The 26,403-nt window shown below is 35.0% G+C and overlaps 1 protein-coding gene across 3 annotated transcripts in view; it reads left to right on the top strand.

Annotated features, from left to right (window-relative positions):
* Positions 1-4,851: 4,851 nt before the first annotated feature.
* LOC134536735 (protein FAM117B-like) overlaps positions 4,852-26,403 on the top strand; it is a 40,559-nt gene continuing 19,007 nt past the window's right edge. For all 3 annotated transcript variants that reach the window (XM_063376625.1, XM_063376627.1, XM_063376628.1), the window contains exon 1: positions 4,852-5,233. In XM_063376625.1, the coding sequence (XP_063232695.1) occupies positions 5,011-5,233 (223 nt within the window). In that variant the 5' untranslated portion in view covers positions 4,852-5,010. The remainder of the gene's footprint in view (positions 5,234-26,403) is intronic.

The raw sequence follows: 26,403 nt of genomic DNA on the forward strand, positions 1-26,403 counted from the left end.
CGGGACTTTCACGTTTACGGGCATTACGCTATCGGTCGCCATCGTAACAAATTTAATTGTAATTAAGTATTTTCTTGGTTTTGTTGAGGCGGGACATTGCGCGCATCGGCGGACGCGTGCGTGCCGCAACCGGACGGACTTCACGTCGCTGGCGACGGTGTTCCAACTTAATTGGTTTCTCACTATTATAGGGAAGGGGCAGAGACAGTTCATCGTTCGCATAAAGAACCAGGGGGTGCAGTCCGCACTTGGTGCCTGCCCAACCCCAAACACGTGCAGCCGAGCCTCACTCCGCGGAGGGACGGGTGTTGTGCCGCAGATTGCCCATGTACCTAGATTACGCGAAGGGCTCAATAAATTATTGTGGTCAAACTGTCGAAACATCATTGTAGCTCGGATAGTGTTAATTTCCCCCGCCATGAGGCCTGAACCCTCACTGAGAATACTACGCAACCCGCATCACGGGGGTGATATCCGGGGCTACGACAGAATTAGAATCTCTATCTTTAAAAACAGCCACATTCATTAAAAAAAAAAGTCACTTAAAACTGTTTACACACAGCAAACACAACACTTTTGAAAATGTTTTGGCCGTTTATCCAATATGGCGCTACAATTAGCCGAAGGAAAAAAAAAGGCTTCACTTAGTATGTAATCATGCAGACATGACCACCCCCTGCACACATGCACATGTGCTCATGGCAGACATGTTTATTTCATTGCTACCAAGATAATTAAACATTGTCAATTCCCCCCCCCCCCCTTCAAAATATAATAGTTTGCAATTATACTCAATATACCACTACTTTAATTCTGTAATAAATTCTGTATTAATAATGTCTGTAAAATTATTTTATATTTAAATAATTATGTTTAAGATTAAGAATTTTTTTGATATACGGTATTTAAAATATATTTTTGATGTTGGCTTTTCATAACCACAAATATTTTTAGTGGCCCCATTCTGCATTTTCAATTCCATCCTCCCCTCCCTAATTGTGAAAAAAAAAAGAAGTGTAAAAACGATCACTGTCTGTCGCTTCAACCTTTATGAAAACAAATAAAGAAGTTGACGCCACTCCCGCTGCCTGTTTTAGTTTTTAATTAATTATTAGCGTTGTAAAATATCTCAGGGGTTTTAACGGGGGTTCGGCCTCGTGGCTGCAGGCAGGAGCGCGTCTCGTTTCGAAAATTACCTGGGCTGTTCAGGCCACCCAGGACGCCTTATAAATGAATAGTAAACGAGTTACAGGACACTGCACTTTATTCAGTATTGATACACTCATTCGTCCGTTGTCGGACCGCTATGACACGCGTATCTCTATACGTGACGGTTTGCGCGACCAAGATGGATTGCAAAGTTATATCGACAAACTGAAACAGTGGGTTCTCGTCCCTGTGAAAGGTTTAGCATGAAAATGAAACTGGTATTGCCCCAACTTAGGCGGGCTGATAAATACGTAGAAAAGTTCCTATGTTCAGGAAGGTTTGCAGTCTAACCTACTGCGAAATATTAACGTTTCAGAAATTACATGGACACGCCAACTGGAGACGTACACGTAAAAGTCCCTTGCAAATGAAAGTTAGACACTTAAAATACACGTTACACTTTGCACTATAAAAACGGAGAAAGTTACAAGACGAAAGTTAGTCAGTGCTATTCTCAACACTTATTACGGAGGATCTACGACGATAACGATTAATTGGCTAATTAGCCGAAAACTGCGTACCACTACTACGCGGTCCTTAAACTGGACATGGAATTACGTATGAAAATAAAGTTCCCCGATGGGAAGAATTTAATAAATTAAGAGTCGCACGAAATAACGTGCGACTGGGTTGGGGTCGGCGCCGAGTTGATTAAAAGATTTACGAAACTTACACTATTGCTGAAATGTTGAAGAGATGCTAAAGTTGATGACCCAACGTTCGCGGAGCGCCCAACCCCTTCGAGCTCCAGACGGTAACTGAGCGCGAGACCGCCCTGCGGCCTCGCGCCTAACCACGTGAAATGCGGGAAAACCGACCCGGCCAGTTTTGGACTTAAAGACAAGTTACAAAATATATGCTTATAAAACAATTAGACATAATTTCCCTTACATGAATCCTCTTTTAAATTGTTATTAATTTAGTTGTTTCAATTTGACAAATAATTATATATAATTAGTTAGGCGCATTGCCACACCCGGCCGGGTGCTGACGTCGCTTAGGTGTTCGTCGCGGCGCACTTTCACACACTCACGCTCGGGCGTGTTCGATGCACTTAGGGGCAAGTGTTGTTGTGGCATAACGACCTTTGCGGACCAGAGGGAGCACCGGCGGTTGGCGTCAAAGTCACAAAACTTCAACATTAAATGCGTTTAAATGTGTATTCGTTTTTTAATACGCTCGAAAATATTTTTTTGTAATGTTATAGAGCAAGTGCTCTTAATTAAAATAATATTCTGATAATAATTTTTGATTTCCTCTCTTTCTATTTGATGAATGCTGAATAACATTGCGATATTGCTTGTAGTTTATGAGTAGTGCACTGTTTTGAACAGTTGGTTAAGTTTTCCAATTTTAAAATTCTGTAAATTGTTATAAATGGTTAGTCAGTTTCAGTTAGCGATATTAAAAATACTCATTAGTATTAATGGGACACAAATACTCAACAATACCAGTTTCGGAATCTGATTTTTTTTGTTCGGTTGCGCACCTTTTCTTGAAAATTATCTATTTTATCATGTTTTTCGGAGTATTTACGAATTAAATGACTTACATATTTCAGGTTTTAAATCAAGTATGTTTGAATGTTTAAAGGTGTATGACCCATTTCCTTTAGTTGCCATGTTTAAAGTTAGGTCAATTTTCAAGATCATAGAGGATTTATATTTTTGTTAATGGCGAGATCTCGTTTCAGTTCTAGGAAGCGTAAATTCATTTTTATACAAGTTTCCAACGATGAGTGAAAATTATTACTGAGATTGCCCATCGTAGTAGATTGGAGTTTGAATTTCGTGGACGTTATTCAGACTTTGCCACTAGGATTGCTACAGGTGGATGCCACTAGCGTTCGTCATGTTAACAAGTCTGAGTTTCTTATAATGACCTTCTATAATACCTTTGAATATATATACTGTATAGAAGTCGCGAGTGGATAGGATTTACTCTACGTTTTTCAGAAGCGTATGATGAGCAGCTTGGGAACTTCACTGCTGCAGTGCGCTGCAGTAAAGCTGGGTTTACGATTGATTTCCTTAAGAATTATAACTTAACATCGAGCACACGATTAAGTCAAGACTACATTTTCCAGTTTATGATTGACATAGAAGTCGTTAATTCTAACCAATCACAGCACAAAACACATGGTCGGCCATTGTTCGAAACGGAGAAGCAGGTATGAAATAGGTTATTGACAAATGGAATATCTATTTTTCGAAATGGATGATGATTACAAATGACAAATATACGAATTCTAACCCAAAATACTGCCTCGCTCGGTCCAATAATAAGACATAAACTTCCGGTTGAAAGGTTCCGGTTTGTTGTGATTGGTCGCTTTCCTTAAGTCTTAACGAAAAATATAAAATATAACCATTTCTGTTAAGTCTTAAGTCATCATATGGTTTGCACACAACCCGTCAAAATTCACACACGACAAACATAAACCATTCCACTAGTTTACATAGAGTCATATGGTAAGTACACGACTAAATCTTAAGTCTTAATTCTTAATTTTCAAATCGTAAACCCACCTTAACACTCTGTATCGTCTTAGTTGTTATTTACACGTTAGAGCGCAGCACTGTCGCCCGCTGTCATTCCCCGCACCCTCCATAAATCATTCACTGCAGCTCAAGGTCGTTCTATGAGAGGGGGAAGGGGTGTTTGAAGAGTTCGACTCTTTTCCGCTAGGGACCACTACAAGACGATGCCCTAGAGATGGTGGCGATTGTGGCGATGAATTAACCAACTACCTCAAAACCGTATTAGAAATTTTAACCTGGGCTGGCGACTTCTATACAGTATAATATAATATATATTCAAAGATAATACTTACCCACATCCTCATCAACGAAAGCAGTGGCACTGCAATTTATGTTACTGACAGAAATTATATAAGGAATAATTTTTTAAAATAGTTTGTTATAGATGATTCCTTATTAGTTTTCTTTACACATATATCTATTTAACGCTCTTTCTGAAAATTAATTTCCTGATCATAAATGTTGTGTAATAGGTAGTTTATATGTTTTTTATATTTGCAAAATTTGATTTTTCCTATTTATGATATTTATAATTTATCCTTATTGCTTATCCAGCAGTATATTAGTATAAAATATCAAAATAAAGAAAGGAATTGGATCTGTTTATGATGCAAAGCTATATAATCACAAAAATATATTTGGTTTTAAAAATACATAGGTACCTATCAAATCTGTGAGAGACATTCCCGGCGGCAATTCTTCCATATAACGAATATGATTAATTGTTATGTAACGTTCAATTTTGATTAAAGCAAGCAGTTGAATGTGTTAGTGAAATCTATTCAACAGTATTTTTTAAAAATATTTAAAAATAAAGTAAGCAGTTGAATGTGGATGTGTTGCGAAACTGTACATTTAGGTATCTGAATATATTAATTTTTGCGTATAAGAATTATATATAAACTTTGATATAAAATGTATACGCCATAAAAAACAATTAGAATATTTTTTAATTAATTACTGCTGTTTTATAATTTATATAATAAGTGGTTTATAAAGTTTTGAATGCTTTCTATGTTCTGGCTGGTGGTCTTATATTAGCGCGCTTTTCAACCAATGGTATTTCAGCTTGTGTTCACGTGACATCTGAGATGACAGCCGAATGTTGAATTTCGTGACAAGTAGCCACTAGCGAAAGTACCTTGATGAGAGGAAAAGTGATGTGCCATTCTGTTATTTAGTAAATAAATGTAATTTTTAAATGTTTTACTGATGCACTGAAAGCAACATATCAGCAACTGTACGCGAAATAAATGTTAATATGTCACAGCCTCAACGAGTTCGTAAATCGTCGCCTAGTTCTAGTAAGCAGGGTCCGATGCGGGCCACACTGCCAATGTCTTCATTATTGAGACAAAGCAGTAATTTAAAAAAAAGCAAAAGTAATAGTCCTACGTTATCGCCAACGTCTAGTTGGAAAACTAGAATCTCTCCAGATACTCCTTCTACTGGCCAGCGAAGTCCTGGATCGCTAAGTTACAAAGGTACTTGTCAAAATGTCAAGTTCTTTGTTCACTTTTAGGCTATTTATCATCGTACGTGAACTTTTATGTGGTCATCGTTATATGTTAATTATTAGGTCCGTTTGCATGGTGACGTGTATATTGTACTAAATAAAATCAACCTTATTCGTGTCAGCCCGTTGATTTCTGTAATACTAAATCATACGGCTTGTGTAAACATTGACTTTTTTCAATGCAGAATATTTTCTGATTGCAGGCGATACAAGCAGAAAACAGTTCACTTGAAAATAGACTCAGACATACTGTACAGAGATTAACAAGAAATAGTCTATATAGATATGTTTTTGGTTAAAATCCTCTTTGTTCTATATCAAAATTTTTTTTAATTATTTCCATTCAATTTAAATTAATTTGAAAACAATTTAGATTTCAAAATGCTATTTAACTTGAAGCGATAATTAAGCTTCCTAGTGTACACTTAGTTTGCTTGCTTCAATCTTATTGCTGGATTAACCAAGTAGGCCTTTTTAAAGTATATGTAACCACAGCAGTTGTTACAAAAGGCGCTTGTTCAAATCATGTGATAGTAGACGTTGCACTTGCTTTGTTTTTATCAGTTTTATGCAAAAAATTACGAGGAAGGGAGGAGGACGGTCCCAATCCTTGTTGGTGACTTCGGTAATTGTGAAGGGGAGCCACTTTTCTGTAAAAATTGTAATAAAAATTTCAAAATGATCTCTTTTACTTCCTGACATGTTTTCCATTAATTATCTAAGAAGGTGTTGTGATACTCAAGTACTTTACCAGTAATTGACCATTTTATACAGTGGTTATGTCAGGTTAGGTACATTAAAAATATCGTTTAATCGTGAGAATGGTGTGGATGGTTGGTTAGGTTAGAGTAGTGGCATTAAAAATAGGCTATTTTAAAATTGAGTGAAAGGTTAGGTTACCTACATTATATATACAAACACACATTCACTTTTATATTGTGTGAATAGTTGGTAAATTTCATTAAAAATACTAAGGATGGTTGGTTAGGTTAAGTTAACTATAGTTAATGTTGGTCATTTCTAATCAATTTTTCAAACTATATTAGACTATTTTTTATGTATTTAACCTAAACTAACTGACCATTCTCACAATAGTATAGTATTTGTAATGTGTACTTGATGCACGTGTTTGGAGAGCGTCAGTCACAACATGTCAGATGTACTTGAGGAATTATGACTTCCATTGCATCATGAATTGTCGGGTGGGCTAAGTCATACCTTGCAAGATTTACTTTAGCAGATTAATTTTTTATCTGTGAAAACTTAAATTTTTCATGTTTGACAGTCATTTTTTAATAGTGTACTTAATATTTTTTTTTTGTTTTGATGTACTTAATGTCATTTTATTTTTCACAACCTATTTATCTCTAAGAACTAAGGGAAATGTGGCATTATAAGTCTTAGATGAAATTCTGAATTATTCAGTCTTGGAAATCTTATGTTGTTTGGCTGGTCTTCAAAACATCGGTACTTATTAAACCAAGACTCGTAAACCAATTTATTTAAAGTACCTAATTAACACCTCATTAACAAGACTGGTCTATAACCAGGATGACAATGAATGCAGGTGTTTTGTGAACTGGAGTCAGTCATGTTTGAACCACGGTGCACAAATGACTAGGCCCCGGGTCTTAGAAGTTGCGCTCAACCCACTTTCCCAAAAGAAGTGGTTGAAACTAACAGATTTTTGTGAAGAGTAGGCTATCAGTTTTTGTTGATATTATTCTGTAATGGAGTAAATGAATAAACTGAATTTTTTTTTTAATAAAAAGCTCAAGAACTATAATGTATTAATATTATAAAAAATACAATATCCTGTTGAAGGCAGAAAAATTAAAATTGTAGGGCCATAATTTGTAGATATTCCAGTTTAGTAATTGTTAAAAAATTTCTTGCATGCAAATTATAAATAAAAAAATTATATATATATATATATATATATATATATATATATATATATATATATATATATATATATATATATATATATATATATGGTTAGTAGGCCTACAGTAAAAAATTCAAAAAAATTTTTTTTTGGGAGGAGAACAAATAACATTTCTGGTAGATACTTATTAAAAAATTCATGCTGGATACAGTTTGAATAAAGTATTTTTTTTTTTAAATGTAAAGATAACAAAAAAGCAAAATTAAATTAGAGCTACCACAGGTTTAAGGGGTATATTTTATTGTACATCTAACAACAAAGGAGGAAGAATGTGTGCTTCACTGCTTGGGCTGTAACACACTGCACATACACATTTTTAGCTGATATTTTGTACATCGTTTACGGTAGAGACAGCAGGGCAAGCTAGGGCTATAGCCTTAAAATCTTATGTTCTGTTAAAAAAAATTAATGCATATGTAATGGAGTTGCGCATTTGAGCCCCAAGTGCTATCCTGCCAAATCAAACTGAACTCAATAACAACTCCTCGTAAAGTCATTTTCCTTTTTACGGCAACTATGAACTAAACTCTCTTCCATAGTAAATTTAGGTAATTGGAGTCATTCCGACTTCAGAAACATTCCGTGGCCCCGCGGTTTGATGCCCGGCCTCTGTCCGCAGCTGCTGTGATAATAGAGTTGGTCTTGTGCACTGTTGTAGTGTTATCTGAATTAGCAACTGGTCAGAGCGTATTGATGGAGTAAACACTTTAGAACACCCTGACTGAAAGAAAACCTTACTCAAGTCCAAGTCACTTAAATCTTTTAAAATTATTCTAAAAATTTGGTTTCTTCCACTTTGTTTTTCCAGAAATATATGGTTTGAAACTTTCCTATATCTTTTTACTCAGTAAAAGGTGTTGGACGTGCTAAGCTTCCTAGCATTACTATTGGGCCATAGATTGGGTGTTGAGCATCATCATGTTTCTGGGGTTGCTTGGCAGGACCCTACAGGGAATAGGAAGGAGCATAAGGAAAAAGGGCATACTCTCCGTTGGTCAGGCCAATGATGATCTGAGACCCCTACCTGGTGACTGAGGTAAGGGAGCAGGAGAAGGTGCAGTATAGAGCAGCGAGGTGGGTGATGGGTATGTGGTGGAGAAGGGAAGGTCAAAAGGGGAAATGCATAGTCCACCTGAAATGATTAGAGAGTTGGGGTGGGAAGCATTACAAGAGAGGAGAAGGTTGGAAAGGTTAGTCAGACTGTATAAGGTGATAAAGGGAGAGAGGGGTAGCTGGGAACTAGGGTACACAGAGGTGGGTATAGAGGGCGGAGAGACCACGGGTGGAAGCTCCGGAGGGGATGGAGGCGGACTGAAATAGGGAGGCACGTCTTCCTAGTGAGGACCAGTAGAGTGAAATGGGCTGGAGGAAGGAATGCTGGGGGTGAGAGATGCAAGATTAAAGGGGGAGGGAGAGTGAGAATGGAGAGGACTCCTTGCCACCGGATGAAAGCCCAATTGCAAGTAAAATCAATCAATGTCCTACCCCCCCCCCCCTCCTCCCCACTCCCCATGTGGTGCCATGGGTTGTGACACTATGGGTACTGCAAGGACTTTCTTTGGTGGGGGGAGGGACACTAAAGTTTTTTTCTCAATATTTGAAATCCATAATTATTCTTAGACATTTTTGTTAAAAGTATGATGTATACATGAAGAGTTACTTTCACTATATTAAGGTAATAACATATGAAAAGTTATTATGGTTCTGATTTGATATTATTCTTTAAACATGTCATTTCAGTCATGTCATGGAAAAACTTCCAAGTTTTGCACTGTTTGTCATGGAAAAATTTCAAGAATGTAAAATAAAAATGAAAACATAAACACACAGAGAATAAGACTAAATCAGCTGATGTTATTCTTAAAATATCAGATAGAACAATATATTCCGAGGAAGGAATTTAGTCCTGAAAAAGTAACAGCACAGACAAAACCAGTGGGCTAACAATGATAAGACAGTTTCAACAAAAACATTTAATGCAGGCAGACAAGAACCTTGGACAACACAGTGAACAAACGTTTTGGGAACTGACCATCTGTTCCAGTCATCGTACACAGACAGACTGATATTGGACACTGGAAAACAGGGGTATATTACATGTTTTACCCCCTTCTCCTGGCACAGCGAATGACAGACGAGGGTTCCTCTGATTGGCTGCACACCTAATGGCTGATGTTATTGGCTTGTGTCTTGTCGCAAGGGTTATTGGTTTGCAAGAGGTTTTGTGGTAAATTAATTTTTTCTTCGTCAGTTCATAGTGTTGTCCAAGGTGGTTGTCTTGTCAGTTTTTACTGTTTTTGCGGAAGCTGTCTCATCATTGTTAGTCCACTGTGTTTGTTGGTTGCTCAGACTGTTTGCTTAATCAGACAACACTGCGACACAGTGTGCCGCAAACTGTATTGTCATCATAGCTACTGCGGGCCTCGTGGTACGGATGCCAGAACCCAGCATCGAACCAAGGGCCCGCGAAGAGTTCCAGGCTGCGGAGTGCCGCCCACTACCTCTTGTTGTGAAGTAGAGTTCATGTGTGGATGTCTGTCGAAAGGATGATACTGGGTTACTTATAAGGCGGTGTTAAAATTTGTTTCTCTAGCAGGATCGCGGTAGGGACTCGAACCCATATCCTGCTGTGGGCATTGTGATGAATAAAGATAGAAGTCACTTCTTTTCCTTGGGCTATCTGCAACCGATGTGGGCGATTTCTTGTGGACATGAGTGAGATGTCACACTGCGCAGGGCGACAGCCCCGCTCAATTGTGTTTGTTGGTGCTGTTATTTTTTCACAACTAAATACCTTCTTCTGAATATTTTCTGCTCTCTGATATTTTAAGATTGACATGTGCTGATTTAGTCTTGTTCTCTGTGTTTATATTTTCATTTTTTGTATGTATCTTGAAGTTTTTCTATGAAAAACAGTGTAAAATTACAATTACATATGTCTAAAGAATTCTATTAAATCAAAATTCCTCATTGCAAGTATCATTTTAAGAACATTATGAGTTTTTTCATTATCATATTGATCAAATGTTTAATCAAAGAACACTGGATAAAAGTAAGGTAAGATTTGTTATCCGTGTTTTATAATTTGTAAAAAATTTTTAGTCTATAACAATAAAATTTGAATACTTTACTAAGTCAAAATTTGATGTAAAATTATGCTACTCTTCCTTGCTGCAACTATTTCTTAAGGCAGCATGGTATCTAAACCAGAGCTAAATGAATTAATTAAAAACTGAAGGTTACTTGAACAAAACTTCTGCCTTGGTAATTTCGAACATTTAATTGCTGCGGAAGAAACAACGCTCGAGAATTGTCTTTTTGGGACGTCTGCTAATAAAGTTGGCAAATAACATTATGTAGGATTGTTGTTTTGCAGTTTTTCAATGTTGTCTTCCAAAAACCTATAACGTCCAACTGACGCTTAAAGCATTTATTTATCTACCATGCCCCCTTAAGCATCTACTAAACTTCTCATTTTTATTTACTCATGATCCCATTGATTCTCCACCTTGAAATTTGGCACAAATCTAACCAATATATTTAGGAATAACATACTTTTTAAAAAAAATAGAAAATGGTGTTTTTTAGAAATTCAATATTAAAAATTTTGAAAACAAATAAAAATTATTTTTTTTCTCTGAAGTTGGTCATGTTACATATCAAATTGAAGCCCATTCAATGACCTTTAAGGCTAAGATCCTGAGTTTCTCGCGAGCGGGCAAAAACACGCGTAGTTATCTTTGTCCTCAACAGAGCGCATTAGCAGTACTGTTGAACGATGTAGCGACGCGCGGAAAAAGGAAGGGGGTGGGCAAGAGGACGCTGTTCTCAGAATTCTTATCGCCCAGCGGGGTGTCATGTTTACGACCAGTCTGGGATAGGGGGGTGGGGAAGGGTGTACTCTTCCTCGGCTAGCATTAGATTTCCAATCCCTTTGCCTATCTGTCCCTTTCCCATACACCCATCCAAGACTACTCGATCCTCAACAAAGCGCAAGAGAATAAATATTACTATTTTTGGTACATTTCAGTTAGAAACCCGTACGTAACCGAGTGCAACCCAAGGTAATTATAATAAATATTAATTTGGTGCACTACACATATACGATATACAAATTGTATGTTTTACTGCGGTGATTATGTGGCCAAAACTATCAAGATTTGGTCTCTTTTCCAAGAACGCTCGTTCACAGCTAACCGCTACATTCAAATAAGTTGGCCAGTAATGTAGTTTTCCTGCCCCCGTAAAAAATATAATAATAATTTTTAACTGTGTACTACAAAGGTTTTGCGCTCCTATAAATTTTATTTCTTTACACATTTTGTCACAGGTGTGTGCGTATGTGTATTACACAAACAGTTGAACGTTGACCATCTAATAGCATGACGTTATGTTGCAAAGCGGTATTATTTGCTATATTTGATATCTCATTAGGACTGTATTTTTGCAACTATATATACAGGTGAACTTTTTATACTATCGGAGAATATTTTGTAGCTGAATATCTGTCTTCAAAATATTGCAGGTTATTGCATTAATTTTAGTGTTTTAAATGTATTATGTTTTTAAGCATGTATACATGAGGCTAGAGCTAGAAAAATGTTTGGTTTCCGTTTTTAGCTGACCTGCAGCTTATGGCTTTTGATTACACTTCCTTTTTTTATATGTGATGTTTAAAAACGATGTTATTTGTAAATGTCCTGGCATTCGTACTTCTTGTAAAAAAACATAATCATATTTTCGAAAAATAAGCTATCATTTAGTAATTTATTATTGCAATATAAATACGTGTGTATGCCAGTCGCATCTGGCGAAATGAGGAGCTCCTTCACGCTATCCCTACTGGTGACGTCAAGCATCACTGGTAGTTCGTCTTTTATGTATGAGCTGGAAGTCAAAGAGGCTCGAAATAAACATCAGTTGTAACTAATAATAATAATTTAATTCTGAAAGGGCCACATACTCGAAGAATCGCCTTCTCTACGCAATCAAACGTGTTGGAAGTAAAATATCTAAGGAGTAGGCTACACGTCATAGGTTGTATAAGAATATTTCGGAGGGAGCTAACCAAAGGATATTTTATCAAGCATACAGATAAAGTGATATTTTAAGAGTAGTAATTCACCCCCCCCCCCCCCCCCCCCAACACCTTCCACAAACTGACGGATTTATTGACACATCCGTACATAAAAAAACACTGCTCCAGAATCGTCTTAGTGGGGAAAAGGTGTACATAAATTACGATCACTGACTGAGGTTATACAGAAGGTAATCAACCAGAGTAAGTGATTAGGAGCAAGGAATACTAATCCAATAAATATGCTATTGATATAATTTAATGATAATTTTTACTCACGTTTTATAATTTGATATTTCTGAATAGCAAATTTACATTTTAAAATATTGTAACAATGAAAAATTGCGAAACAATAAATATTTTTTGCTGAGTGTATAATTTGATTATGTCTTAAGACAAATAGAAACTAGATATTATGAGTACAAAATATTTGTAAGTAATAAAAATTTACATAATAAAATACTTACATTAATACAAAATACAAATATTTTTCTTAGATATACAAGTATAACTTCAATTCATTTTCGGCCAACGAACATAAAGTTATGCTTTGGGCCCTGATAATAAATAATACCTACATAATTACATTTTCACTTTTCACCAAAAATACATGAGGTACAAAAGTCAACAAACCTTAAAACACAATAAAAATATACCCGGTATACATTATATTTTAATACAAACACCAATACAATACTAATTTTAACTGAACATTTTTTGGAGGTACCTATGCATAATTTTATTAAAATTAATCAGAAAGTAATGCAGTTACATGTTTACAACCTTGCGTACTTCACTTGCCTTTGACGAATCCAGATATGTTCAATGTTTAGCCAGCCGAAAAGGATGTTTGGATTTTATTTTTAAACACATGTGAAATTAGTCCTTTCTTTTAACACTTCATCGCTGTCACGTGAATTTAAGGCATCTTACATTATTATTGTACTTTTGTTTTGTAGTAACGATCGGTAGGCTAAATATATACATGTGTTTGTTGAAACTTCGTTTTAAACATCCATAAATTAATTTTGTCAATTTTTTTCTTGATACCAGTAAAAAACAAAATAAATGATATTTATTTTACGACCTCTTAAATTATTTAAATGATATATAAAATATGACCAAATTTTTTTCAAATGAAGACGTATTTTCAACTGGAAGTACGCAAGAATTACACAGATTCATTTACTTGCGTATTGAATAGCATACTTCACGTCCATTTCTGACAGCCTTGCGAAGTCACTTCCAAAGTATCTACAAGTATATTCTTCAGGCGAATTCGGACACGGCATTATAATCTTCCATTATATCTAGAAGACGTGTTCTTACATTTGCTTGGAGTTTTCAATTATTTTTTTGAAATAATAAAGGCAATTTTAAAGTTTAACTCCATTTCAGAAACACTTACGCAATATATTTGGTGGTTCTCTGTAGTGGGTTGGAATTTTTATAGGCCAGTGTGTGAGCGAGTGAATTACTTTTTGCATATTCGAGCAATTCAAAACTTAGGCAATAAAGTTTAATTATAACAATTTCACGTAAGCTAGAAAGCTCAAAGGCTGGTAAAACAATAGAATTTTATTTCATATAATTCTAGATCAATTTCATCTAAGTATAACACACCAATTTAAACACATTTTATATACATAATAATTTTACTTCAGCAAGGTCTTCGGTTTCTTGTAACACAAATAAAATTACCTAAAAAAATTACTGGACATACTTACAAAAGTTTTTAGATTGTAATATTTGCCAAATAATTTAAATAAATCTTACTGAAAATGTAAGAACACAATATAAAGGTCTTTAAAATTGTATTTTGGAAAATTACCTGAATGTTTATTTGCTAAAACTCCTCATTTCACTTGTTCAAAAGTATTTACATGTATACATATGCGTGCGTGTATGCGCGCACTTGGAACTTATGTTTCTTTGATCATTTATAGTTGCAAATAATGTAGCGGAAGTTAAATTGAAAAATATATGATTCTTTCTGGCCAATATTTGTTTACAAACATAATTTTACATGACCCCAGAAGAAAAATTAAAAAAAAAGAATCGCCACTGCTTTGTAATTGTGTTTCTAACGAACTTGTGTAACTAACGAAAATGTTTAACTGCTCAAGGTTAGTGATACAATAAATGCTTGGGTAGTGAAAAATCTATTGTTAAAAACCAAAGGTAATTTTAAACGACTTTTAGTTAACCATTGTTCAACGACAGCATCGAGAGATTGGCCCTTATTTTTGTATCGTTATAAACATAACTAAATCATTACGGGAGGAAGTTGCCATAGGCGGCTGGTCCTTCAGTTACTATTTTTTTTTAAACATCTCTATAGAGTTGCAATAGTAACTATTAATATTTTGATCATAACTCATGTATGTAACATTACACCCAGAGTTATAGCCCATTCTACCAGAGCTTAAGTCGAGGTACAAATATAATTAAAGAAACACAATTAAATAAATATAACTAAAGAAATATAATTAAATAAATTTATAGAAAATCATTGTCATTTTGCAAATAATTTTTTTTTACAATAATTGAAATATTCTAATAAAATCTTAAACATTATTTATTTGTCTTGAATGTACGATTCTACAATAGAAGTATAAATAATAATTTAATAATTTAAATTGATTTTGGAAGTTATATTATTATATGAAACCATTTTGCTATTATTGTAATACACCGTGATTGCAGGATTCATTCATGTGTTAAGGTAAAGAGTCATATCAAAATACATAATGAAGTCACTAAGATAATATGTGAAATAATGTTGTAATAAAATGTAATGTGCGACGTTCACGTAGATGCCCGTAAACGAAATAGGTTAGATATTATAATCATATTTAGCACTTTAGTATTTCCAAAATAAGTTTTTTTTTAAGACGCCCAACTATTATAATAAATCTCTATCTACTAAAACAATTCAGTAATTGTAGTTAGATGATTTTAAATAAAAAATATTCTATGAATAAATATGTCACGACAAGTGAAGCATATTAATAATAATTTACATCACTGAAAAGCTGACAAATATATCTATAGAAATTGTTGACAACGTGAGACGGTTTTCAATTCATTGATTACTATTGCTGATACTAGTGTTGTGTTTTGACCGTTTCGAAGCGATAATATTCCCGCCTGAACTCCTGCGATATTAGAGCCATCTAGTGAGTAAACTCGGAACTAATCAGAGCTCTAGCGGCAAACTGTTGAACTCGTTCCTTTCATCAGCGGCAAGTGACAGTTAAATCACAGTATTTAATACTCAGATTATTTAAATTCTGTACGTTGTATTAAAAAAATTACTAGACAGAATTGTTCATTGTACCTCCTTTAAGTTGTGTGCAAAGTAACAGCCGTGTACCGTTAAAATATATACCTAATATTTAGTTTTGAAAATTTCAAAATTAAAATTAAATAAGAAAGCATTTTTTGAAAAAAATTTTATCGTCATATTTACAAAATTAAAAGTTTTATTTACAATTCTGTCTAGTATGTATTTTTTATCTACTACGATATTCATGGGAGAAATAATTTTCTTGGAGGCTGCAAAACTAAGGATCTTAGCCTTAAAATGAGCTGTCAAACAGCCTTCTAGCACCATTAGTTGGAAACCTACAAGTATTTGAGTGATCCAAAACATTGCTAAAATTGGCTATTTTTGCAATTTTAAAAAATTTATACAAAAAAACTACTCAAAATTTTTTTTTAGAAAAAATAGTTTTATAATGTATTTAGTTGATATTACCAATATACAAAATAACGTGAAAATCTAAGGTGTAGAGGTTAAAGCCTCTGGTTGATTTCATATGGAATGACCCTTAAGTAATACTACATAAATAAGTAATGTAATATCATTAATATAAATAATAACTTAAATTCTAAACTATTGTATTTTACACTCTTAATTCATACAAATAAAGAATTATAAATAATTTTTCCACAGTTATAGTTAGATTTACTGGTAATATTCAAGAATACACACACTTTCTCAATTTACAGACTGAGATGCGTATCCTGCCCATTTGGCACTAATTTTATTTGCTATGATGGGTCGCGTGCAACTCAGTGCTTACATTTTTGTTTTACACGTAGTGCGGTCGTATTGGCTGTTTTATGGTATTGTTGGCGAGGATACTAGAGGCGAGGCAACGAAGCAAGCCCGACTGCCCGGTGTGTCGGCCAGCTTAGCGAGGGGGTCCATGGGAGGCTCCACCTCCCTTACAGGTGGCTTCCGTCCCTCTGCAATGCTCTGGTTAGGAGCGGCGCCTGTCTCCTTTTCTCTTCAGTGTTCGGCACGTTCCCAGAGCCCCATCTGCGTGAGGTGGCATAACCGAGATACCATTGTTCTCGCAGCTTCGAGTGTCCAGTCGGGTATTCTGATGACGCGACACTTCGGAGGGTTACGAGACCTTTCCAGGTCGGGACTGGACAGGTGTTTACGACGGAGGCCGGTCTGCAGTGAGTGGCATGAGAGTGACCGAGGCTGTTGGCGATACCAGTGAATCTTCAGAGCGATGACAGCAGTGAAGTGAAGTGAAGAGGGTGAGACACCTCTTGGTGAGCAGCGGACTTGGTGTGTGAAGATCAGTGCGTCAGGGACTGAAGCACCCGGGTGTTGAATGTGCAGTGGACAAGTGAGTAGTATTGATACTGAGGAGCGCAGTGAGAGACCAGCAGTAGAGAGAGCCACTGTTCAGCTGATCTTCTGGTGGAGAGTAAATTTTTGGACATACAAAAGTGCGATTGATGTGTGGAACGGACATCTAAATTTATGTAAGTGAACTAATGGTGTAAATATTTGCTGTTAAATAAAGTTTTAGTTAATTAATTGGGTTATCCTTTACAGACCTGTTTTCTCACTTGTAACAGTATGATATTATTCCTGAGATATCTATCTACAAAAATTAACTACCATTGCATTAAATATAATCCAAAGTTTCTCATAAGAAGCCTTTTGTATTATATGTAACTACATAATTGCTTTTACCTACTTTATTTTGGCAAACACTAGGCTTTGTAAATAACAGGCTGTGGTGATGTTTTGTTCAGAAAACATTTAAATAGTGAAATTATGTAATATTGTAACAGTAAAACATCTTATTTTGTTCCATTAACTCACCAATATGTTTCTTAAAGTAGACTTAATGCTAGCAGCTTGCTAAATCTGGGCCATTCGTAGTTTATGTTTCTATAAGTCATAACAAGCAAACATTTAGGCACACATATGGTAACATTTTATTCAATTGACTTCTATCATCTGTTATAAATTCACAACTAAATAAAAAGTATATTAACTTTTTCATAAGAAGCTACCCAAGGCGAACTTCATGCACATATATTTCATGTCATTCAGTGATTTAAGTTTATTTGGCAACAACAAGACATTGAACTCGCCCTTCTGTGCTATCAGTTTGTTTGTTTATAGAACATTTGAATTACGAAATAAGTTAGTATAGAAACTACAAAATAATTCATTTTCTCACAGCAAACCATTGAAAATAGTCTTTGTGCTTCCCACTCACTAAAAGTTCAAATCTACGCTGTCTTTTTGTATCTTTTGATAATGAGAATAAGTTAGTAAATGAAGTTATCAATTTGTTCAGAGGGCATAAACTATTTAAATTGATTAATTTATTAAAAAAAATCGTTAGTAAATGTTTTCTTTTGATGCTGCTTAATGACCTTAACAAAAGCAGAATATCCAAAATTTTGTTTTCCTCCAATTTGAAAACAAAATTAAAATTTTAATCTGATTTGAGATTTCAAGATATATATTTTTTTCAGTTAAGCTGTACCGACTTTTCTTGGAAACTTAAATGTTACTGAAAAAAAAAAAATTATTTACAAAATGGTGAATTTGAAGTAAAAAAAAATTGCAGTTTAGTAATGAAAAATTTACAAACTGGTTAAAAATGATTTCAGTTTTTCTATTTCTTAAGTTACCAATCACTGTTCTAAAGACCTGATGAAATATTGCACTGACAGTGGATTTCATGTTATTTGTGCATATAGATATGTATTTTGTAATACAAGAATATTTTGCTCTCCTAGCATTTAACTCATATCTACTGAAATAATATGAGGATTATTCAGAAAAACACAATTTACTTAATAATTGCTTATCTTACCTGAACTTAAAAAAAAAAAAAATAATGATATTTTTGCCACTGAAAGTTTTAGTGGCAAAATTTTTGACTATTTCGGAGCAAGCTTAATTTGAGTGTGATTTGTTTGGTTTCCAGTTGAAAGTAAGCATTACAATAAGAAAGAGTTAATCACACATTGTACATGACTCTTGACTAACAAATTCAAAGATTAGCTTTTGGTTCAGCTCAATTTTTAGTTCAGAGGGAAGGAATCCTTTAGCATGGATAGGAGGGAGTTTACAGTGTACAGAAAATTTAAGTCACTGAAGCATAATGTCTCATGGACATCGAGGTTATTAGAGACAATGAGGAGTGGAGCAATGTGGATGAAGCAGTGACAGAACGTATTGATGGGAGAACTGAGGAACCCTACCGGCCACTCAGGCCCCAATTTACATTTGGGCAAACTGGTCATCATTTGAGGGGCGGGAGAATTTGAGGTCTGAAAAAATAGTACAAAAAAAAAACAGGAAAAATAGGTTTTTTAACATATGGTAGTATATTTCCTAAAAAAAAAATTGGTTGTCTGTAAAGTCGGTTTACGGACGATAGTTTAACGTGACGTCATAACAAAACATTGATGAAATGATTGCATACTTTATGAATAAAATTGAATCATTTTTATTTTAATAATAAAAGAATAAATACTTGAAATTATACTAGTAATCAGATTTTTAAAATGCAAGAATAATTAACCTTTATTGCCAAAATTTTTTTTGTAATAAGAAATGAAAACCACATTAACATTTCACTTCACTTTATAAACAGTCGAGTGGAAGATAGATAGATCCGGCGCAAGCGTACAATGAGTGTAACGGGGGAAAAAAAAGTAAAATATTACAATTTAAAGCACAACAGTTTAATATATCGCTCTTGACGTAGGAGAACACATAACCTGTTACAGGTAGTGATCTGATTGGTTTGGTGAGTTGGGGTGGAGGGGGTAGGGTGGCCGGGTATGCCAGGCGAGTGTCTTAAGGAGGGGAATGGCAGGGTGGGCAGCATGGTGAGAATGTTGCAGTGGAGGGGGGAACACAAACGTTTCTATCTCGTTCCCACCATGTCTCAGTTTCTCTTCTTTGAATTCTATTGCTCAGTTCTAGTTGAAATGCATTTCACGTGTGTGCTTAATTTTTTTGTATTTTCGTTACAAGTTTTAGTGATTTTGATTTTGTTATAATGAGTAAAAAATTAAGTGGTACTGAATATAAAAAAAATGCACTGCTAAAAAGCAGGTTGACAAACTTGAACTGCATAAAAAAGTGCCAAAAAATCTGAACATTTTTTACTTCGAGTACGACTCGTTCAGCCCCATCCTCTTGTCAGGATGACTCACCGAGACCATCAATTTCATCACCGACCCCAGTGAACTTTGCACAAGAAGACCTGCTAGAGACACAGCTGACCAATCTTGCATTAGTGTTAACCTTGATTGTGAGCCTGAAGTTGTCCAACAACAGCAGTATGGAACCAACTCACATGCAGAGCAGAGGTAGACTTACCATTTCATTTTCTATAGATGATCCCGCTACTTGTAATGTGAAGTCAAACTTATTCGTTGATATTTTTCTCAAAAAAAAATGTCTAAAACAAAACTTAATGGTGGATTTTTTTGAACTCTCTGTGGACTTACAATGATGCCAAAAGAACTTGTTTCAAGCTATATCTTTAAGCACTCTTCCTAATGGGGACGTAGTTTTAAGAGATATGTTGTTATACTTGCAGACAATTGCTAAAGTGTTCTGTACTCATTGTTTATTTCAACCAGTCAATGCAAAAACATATTTTTCCACCGGTTTTAATGACTGGAATCACAGCTGCAAACTACTTAAACACCATGAATAGTCACATGACTATAGGCGTAATATTCTTTCGTACATCACGAGACAAAAACAATTAATGTAAGTTGATCAAATTCTGTTTACACAGTATGAAGAAGATGGTTACTACTGCAAAGTGTACTATGAAGGATAGTTTCTCTTGTCAGATTTTTGGCAATTAGAGGTTTACCATTACAAGGAGATAATGAAAATTTTGACTCAACTTCAAATGGTTTATTTCTTGGATTCCTTTAAATAAATGAGTGAATATGATCCATTCCTCGCCCAGCACTTGGGGAAGTACAGTAATAAGGGTCAAGGGCACACCTCATACCTGTCTTCTCAAACATGTAATGAATTTATTGAAATTATGGATAGCTGCGTGCTAAAAACCATATTTGAGAAACTGAAAGAAGGTAGATACCACTCTCTCATAGTAGACTCGACACCTGATTAAACAGCTCAAACAGAACCAAAACCTGTAGAACGACTTATTAAGCTTCTGCCTGTAATATCACTCACATCTTCAGCATAGAAAAAGCTATAGTTAGATGTCTTGAAAGTTTTGATATCAGTATTAAAAATTCTAGGTGCCAAAGTTATGATAATGCCTCCAACATGTTAGGACCCTACTCAGGTCTTCTGGCCCGAATAAAGAAGCACAGTTTCCTTGCTGTATACATACCGTGTGCTGCACACTCATTAAACCTTGTTGACTCAGCTGCCGCAGAATGCTGCATTGCTACTGTACTATTCTTTTGTTTTGTCCAGGAATTGTATAACTACTTCTCCATGTCAACTTAGGTGGAATATTTTGAAATGGTACTTGGCAAAAGACCATACACCTAGGTACAATCCTTGCCAGAAACAAGATGGTCTGCCAGACAAGACACTGTTTTGGCTTTAGAAAAGGGTTACGAGGAAATACAAGAATCATTGAGGCAGCTATCTGAAGACCCCAATGTGAAACCGGCATGTAGACTTGAAGCACAAAACCTCGAGACAAAGTTTCAGAATTTTGAGACCATTTTTTATTTATTTATGTGGAATGACATTTTGGAAAGAGCAGAGAAATGTACTAACAGCTTGCAGTGTGAAAGTCGTACTCTTGAAGTAGGAAGCAAACAGCTTGAAAACTTGGGAAGGATTTCTCAAGAGTAAGGAAGCAAAACATTTTTGCAGATGAAGGTGAAACATGTGGGATTGAATGAGACCTAGATAAAATAACAAATTAAAAAATAATGTGTTCTTTAAAATAATGGACTTCTAGAAAATTTGGTAAGAAGGAAAGGAACATATGAAGTTGTAGCTTCAAGATTTCAAGTGTTAACCTTTTTTGTTGTTTGCTCATCCCAACCATCAGAAGTCACGAACGCTGCTTTGAATCTTCTGTCACTGAACTCTGAAGATATTAGTTCAGACTTTGTAAATGAGTGTGGCTATTTTAAAATGTATATTGAAAGACTTACCTAAAGAAAACAACTTATCAAGCACTTTTCCCAATCTTGAAATTGCAATTAGAATGTTTTTGATCTTACCAATAACGAACAGTACTGCAGAAAGAAATTTTTCAGTTTTGAGCATAGTCAAAAATGCTTAGGGGGCAATCCTTCTGAATGATAAGTTAAGTTCTTTAGTTGTAATGTGCACTGAAAAAGATGTAACTTTAAAAATTAACTTTATAGACATTGTCAATGATTTTGCTAAGAAAAAATCAAGGAAAAAAAATCTTTTTTGTAATGTAAAGAATTGCTGCTATATGTTGAGATTTCCAAAAATGTTTTCTAGGCACTTAACTGGTCCTAAAATATTTTCTGTAATAAATTGGAGGATTTTGCAAACAACTATTTATAAATATTGACATCCCAAATTAGATTTAAATCAACATTCCTATGTTACTTGCAGTATTTGCGGTTAAAATATAACTTTTTTCTCCACATTTTTTTGAAAACCATTAGAATACTTTTTTTAATATTTTAGTGTCACACCAATCCCTCAATTAGCACGACTAATGCTTTCCTAAAAATGTTTGTGTTATCCAAAATCACATTTCTGAAGCTCTTGTCTCAATAAATAGCAAGGCTAATTTACTTAATTTATTCGAAATTTTTTAGGTAAATATTTTTTACATTATATATCTGTGTGTGTGTGTGTGTGTGTTAGTGTGTGTGTGTGTGTGTGTGTGTGTGTGTGTGTGTGTGTGTGTGTGTGTGTGTGTGTGTGTGTGTGTGTGTGTGTGTGTGTGTGTGTGTGTGTGTGTGTGTGTGTGTGTGTGTGTGTGTGTGTGTGTGTGTGTGTGTGTGTGTGTGTGTGTGTGTGTGTGTGTGTGTGTGTGTGTGTGTGTGTGTGTGTGTGTGTGTGTGTGTGTGTGTGTGTGTGTGTGTGTGTGTGTGTGTGTGTGTGTGTGTGTAGAATAACACTCAATTATTAATATGTCACACTATTTTTCTTTATAAGTCTACCATCAAATAGTTTGTATAACATATACAACACCGCGTAACGGGAGATAGTTAATGCCAATCGGCTGGTTGATGTGCCCGCTGGCGCGTGATCAACTCACATTGCGTACCTTTCCGCAAACTTTCTAAACCATCCTGTACTGGCGGTGAAACCAACATTACTGTCTGGATATTTACATTTTAATTTTTCAAAAAATAAAGTTCTTATTCGTGTATCACCGCTTATTACATATCAATCCTGTCAGGCCCATGATTTTTTTTCGTTGCACCATTCATTTAACAACCTTTTCCATGTGAATCATCTGTTCAATTCTGTTCCGGTATCTAATGTCAAATATATTTCTGCTAGTACAGCCAACAGCATCAGACTTATATAAACTTGTGGTAATAGTCCTTATTTCGTACGATTGTGCGCACAGTTGACTTGTTTCATACTAAAGTGCGACCAACATAAGTGTGTTTTTCATTACATTCTGCACGCTGTAATACTTGTAGTTTTGTCTCAAATACTTTTAACACAATGCATTTTGCTCTCACTTGGAAACCATGATTCCACTATGGTTCCAACTGCAGGTGCTTATGCACGTACTGTTATTGGCAGACCAATGGGCAGATGTTGCTTGTGTTTGTACGAGTTCTCTGCCACTGGCTAGACTGAATTCATTACAGCCCGGTCTGTGGTCGGGCGACAATGGTACGGCACGGTGGCATATGTGCGTACGTAAAAACATTTGGTCCTTTACACTCCATAGCCACAACTTAACTTGCCATAGCTGATGATTGTACAACAGCAGATAGCATAGTCAGACCTGCGTGCCCATCTATTCCTCCCTCGTATGACTAATAACTGTGTGCCACGATACATCTGTTGTTTACTGAGTTGAAACTGACTTTGTGGCATCATGCCCAACATTTTTTTTCCTGTGGCTATTTTTTGCTAACTGAAATTTACAGACTTGCTATTCAAGACTGGGGCAGTAAAATTAACATCGTGCTAAATGAGTTCGTGCAATATGAAGACTTGCTAAGTGAGGGATTGGTTACTATGTATTAACTTTTGCATTGTTTTATATATATTTTTTTTACCTACAAAACTTGTACCTTTTTCAATCAAAAAACTTTGATGTCTTTGTTTTTGTAAACCTTTGCATAAAACAAAGTAGTTTTTTGGCAATTATTTTCCATTTTGTTGTTTCTTTTTTTGTAAAAAATTTAATTTGTTACCCTAGAACAGCCTCTTTGAAAAACTTTTTTTTTTTGCATAAGGTGCTGTTTCAAAGCTTATAATAAATAAGCTTACATTTGTAAAATTGTATGATATTTTGGAGGAAATGGAAAAGAAAAAAAAGGGGGGGGGGGGGGCGGCGGCTAAAGATTGTCTGCCCAGAGCGCTGGCTAACTGAAATCGAGGTCTACACCCACTGCAATGTCATCCGCGTTTCCCATTTGCAAAAAATTAGGGGTCGACCGTTACAATGCATATATTTTATTTTTAATAACAGTAAGTATTGCTAGACATGCTATCTGTATAGTTCTATATCACTGATAGTGTAAGGATAGAAGACCCCAATTTTGTATGTGCAAAATCTATAGCAAAATATTATGAAATAGAACAAATAGAAATTATTAGCAAGTTAAAATCTAAGAAAATAATTTTATTTCATCGGACTGAAACTACCTTTACTAGACTACCACTTCTAAATATTGAGCATACAAAGGAAACCATAAAACAAAGTTATGAGAAAAATTCTGTGTGTATCTGTTTGTGTAAAATATTGGAACATGTATGGTAAATATACTTGTTTGATGTAATGTGTAACACTGTTACGAATGTACACATAAAATTATTGACACTTTTTTTACCAAACTTCCAAAGAAACAAATCTGCCAAAATAAAAACCTGGGCTTGGAGGTTTTTCTTTGTACGCCCAAGAAATATTCTTGAGATAAACTGGCATGCTGCATTCTCAACGTCTACTGAATCAGTATGGGTTTATTAACACGGGTACCCGAGTTTACTGAAGCAACTTTACGCAATATTTTTTAGCTTTTGTAAATTTTTTGAATTTTAATTTTATCGAAACAAGGATTAACTATATATACACACATCATCTATAATATAAAAATGAATCGCAAAATGTGTTGGTAAGCGCATAACTCAACAACGCCTGGACCAATTTGGCCAATTTTTTTTTTTAAATGTTCGTTGAATTTCAAAGATGGTTTTTACGGCGAGAAAAATTCGAATAATTGCCGGAAAAACCCTAAAACCAGCCCTTTTCTTTTTCCCATACAAACGTTTTCTAACTAAAACGAGCACTCATTGTTGTTTAAACAATGTAGGTATGTTCCTAACGTCAAAGAGTCAATTTGCACTTTATTACCTCTGTACAAAGTTCAATCATATCTATCAAAACAGTGTGCGTTGGAGCACAGATAAACAAAAAAAATAAATAAACCGAAATTGAATAGTTCAATTTGGTCGGCTTCGCGATATTATTTCATTTGTTTTACTTTAAAATGCATCAGTTTTCAAGTCATTACATCAGTCAAACAAAACCAGCGTTACCAAAAGTATTTCATAAGTTTAAGTTTTTATTATTTATTTTCCCTATTTTAAATATGGCTTGAAGGATTTGACTCCAAGTCATATCAAATTAAAAAAAAGTTGAAACAACAACAAACTGTCAATGTCAGTGTTTTTTTTTCTTGGATTTTAGGTTACCTACCCTAATGAGTTTGCTTTTGTCAACTTATACACGAAACAAATTCTTACCTATATAGTGTTTTGTGCAGTGTTTATTTACCTATGATCGCTAATTATTGCATGTGACAAAATAATCTATAATATAGATATGCCTCCTATTAAACGAATCAATTTAGGTAGAAGAACCTGAAATGCTACAAACCAAGCTAATTACCGATCTAATCATGCACTACAATGAAAATAAAAATTATTATGTTTCACATGATTAACAATAAAGAGATTACTTATTTTTTTTATTTATCTTTTTATTTATATGTTTTATTTAATTATATTTCTTATTCACAACACCCTATCACCAGGGTGACGGTTCTGTTCAGGAGAATTTTTCACCCCGACTATAAAATATGTAGGAACAAAAAAATGTCACATTACAAATTTTATTAGGCAGTACGAAGTCTGCCGGGTCAGCTAGTACACTATATATATAGATATAAGCTCACCAGACAAAATTAACATCACCCCTGGAGAAATCATTACAAGCATCATTTAAGACAGTGTAACTCCACCCATTGAAGAAGCTCAGCTTTATGTGCCTGTGTGAGCAATGGCCTCTTGCGAGGTGACTGACTCCAAAAGTTCATTTCATGTAGTTCATGTAATGTTCTCTCACTAACAGGTTGGGACGGACATTCATTCACTGACTGCAGCAATTCCTGTCGGGTTTGGAAGCGATTTTGATTCACAAGCCGTGAAATGAATTTCAGGTCCCTCTCAGTCAGGATCTTTTTTCCGAACACAATTCTGATGTGTTTCGTAGCCACGTGTAGTACTCCACTGCTTGTAGACATGTTGAACAGTCCACTGTGAAACACCAACAAATCCAGCAACTTCACGCACCATATGGCCATGGGCACAGCCAAACACAATTTTATATATATATAGAGTATGCATACATAGGCCTACTTG

Source organism: Bacillus rossius, chromosome 11 (genome assembly GCF_032445375.1).
Source record: "Bacillus rossius redtenbacheri isolate Brsri chromosome 11, Brsri_v3, whole genome shotgun sequence".
Taxonomy (NCBI): Eukaryota; Metazoa; Arthropoda; class Insecta; order Phasmatodea; family Bacillidae; genus Bacillus; species Bacillus rossius.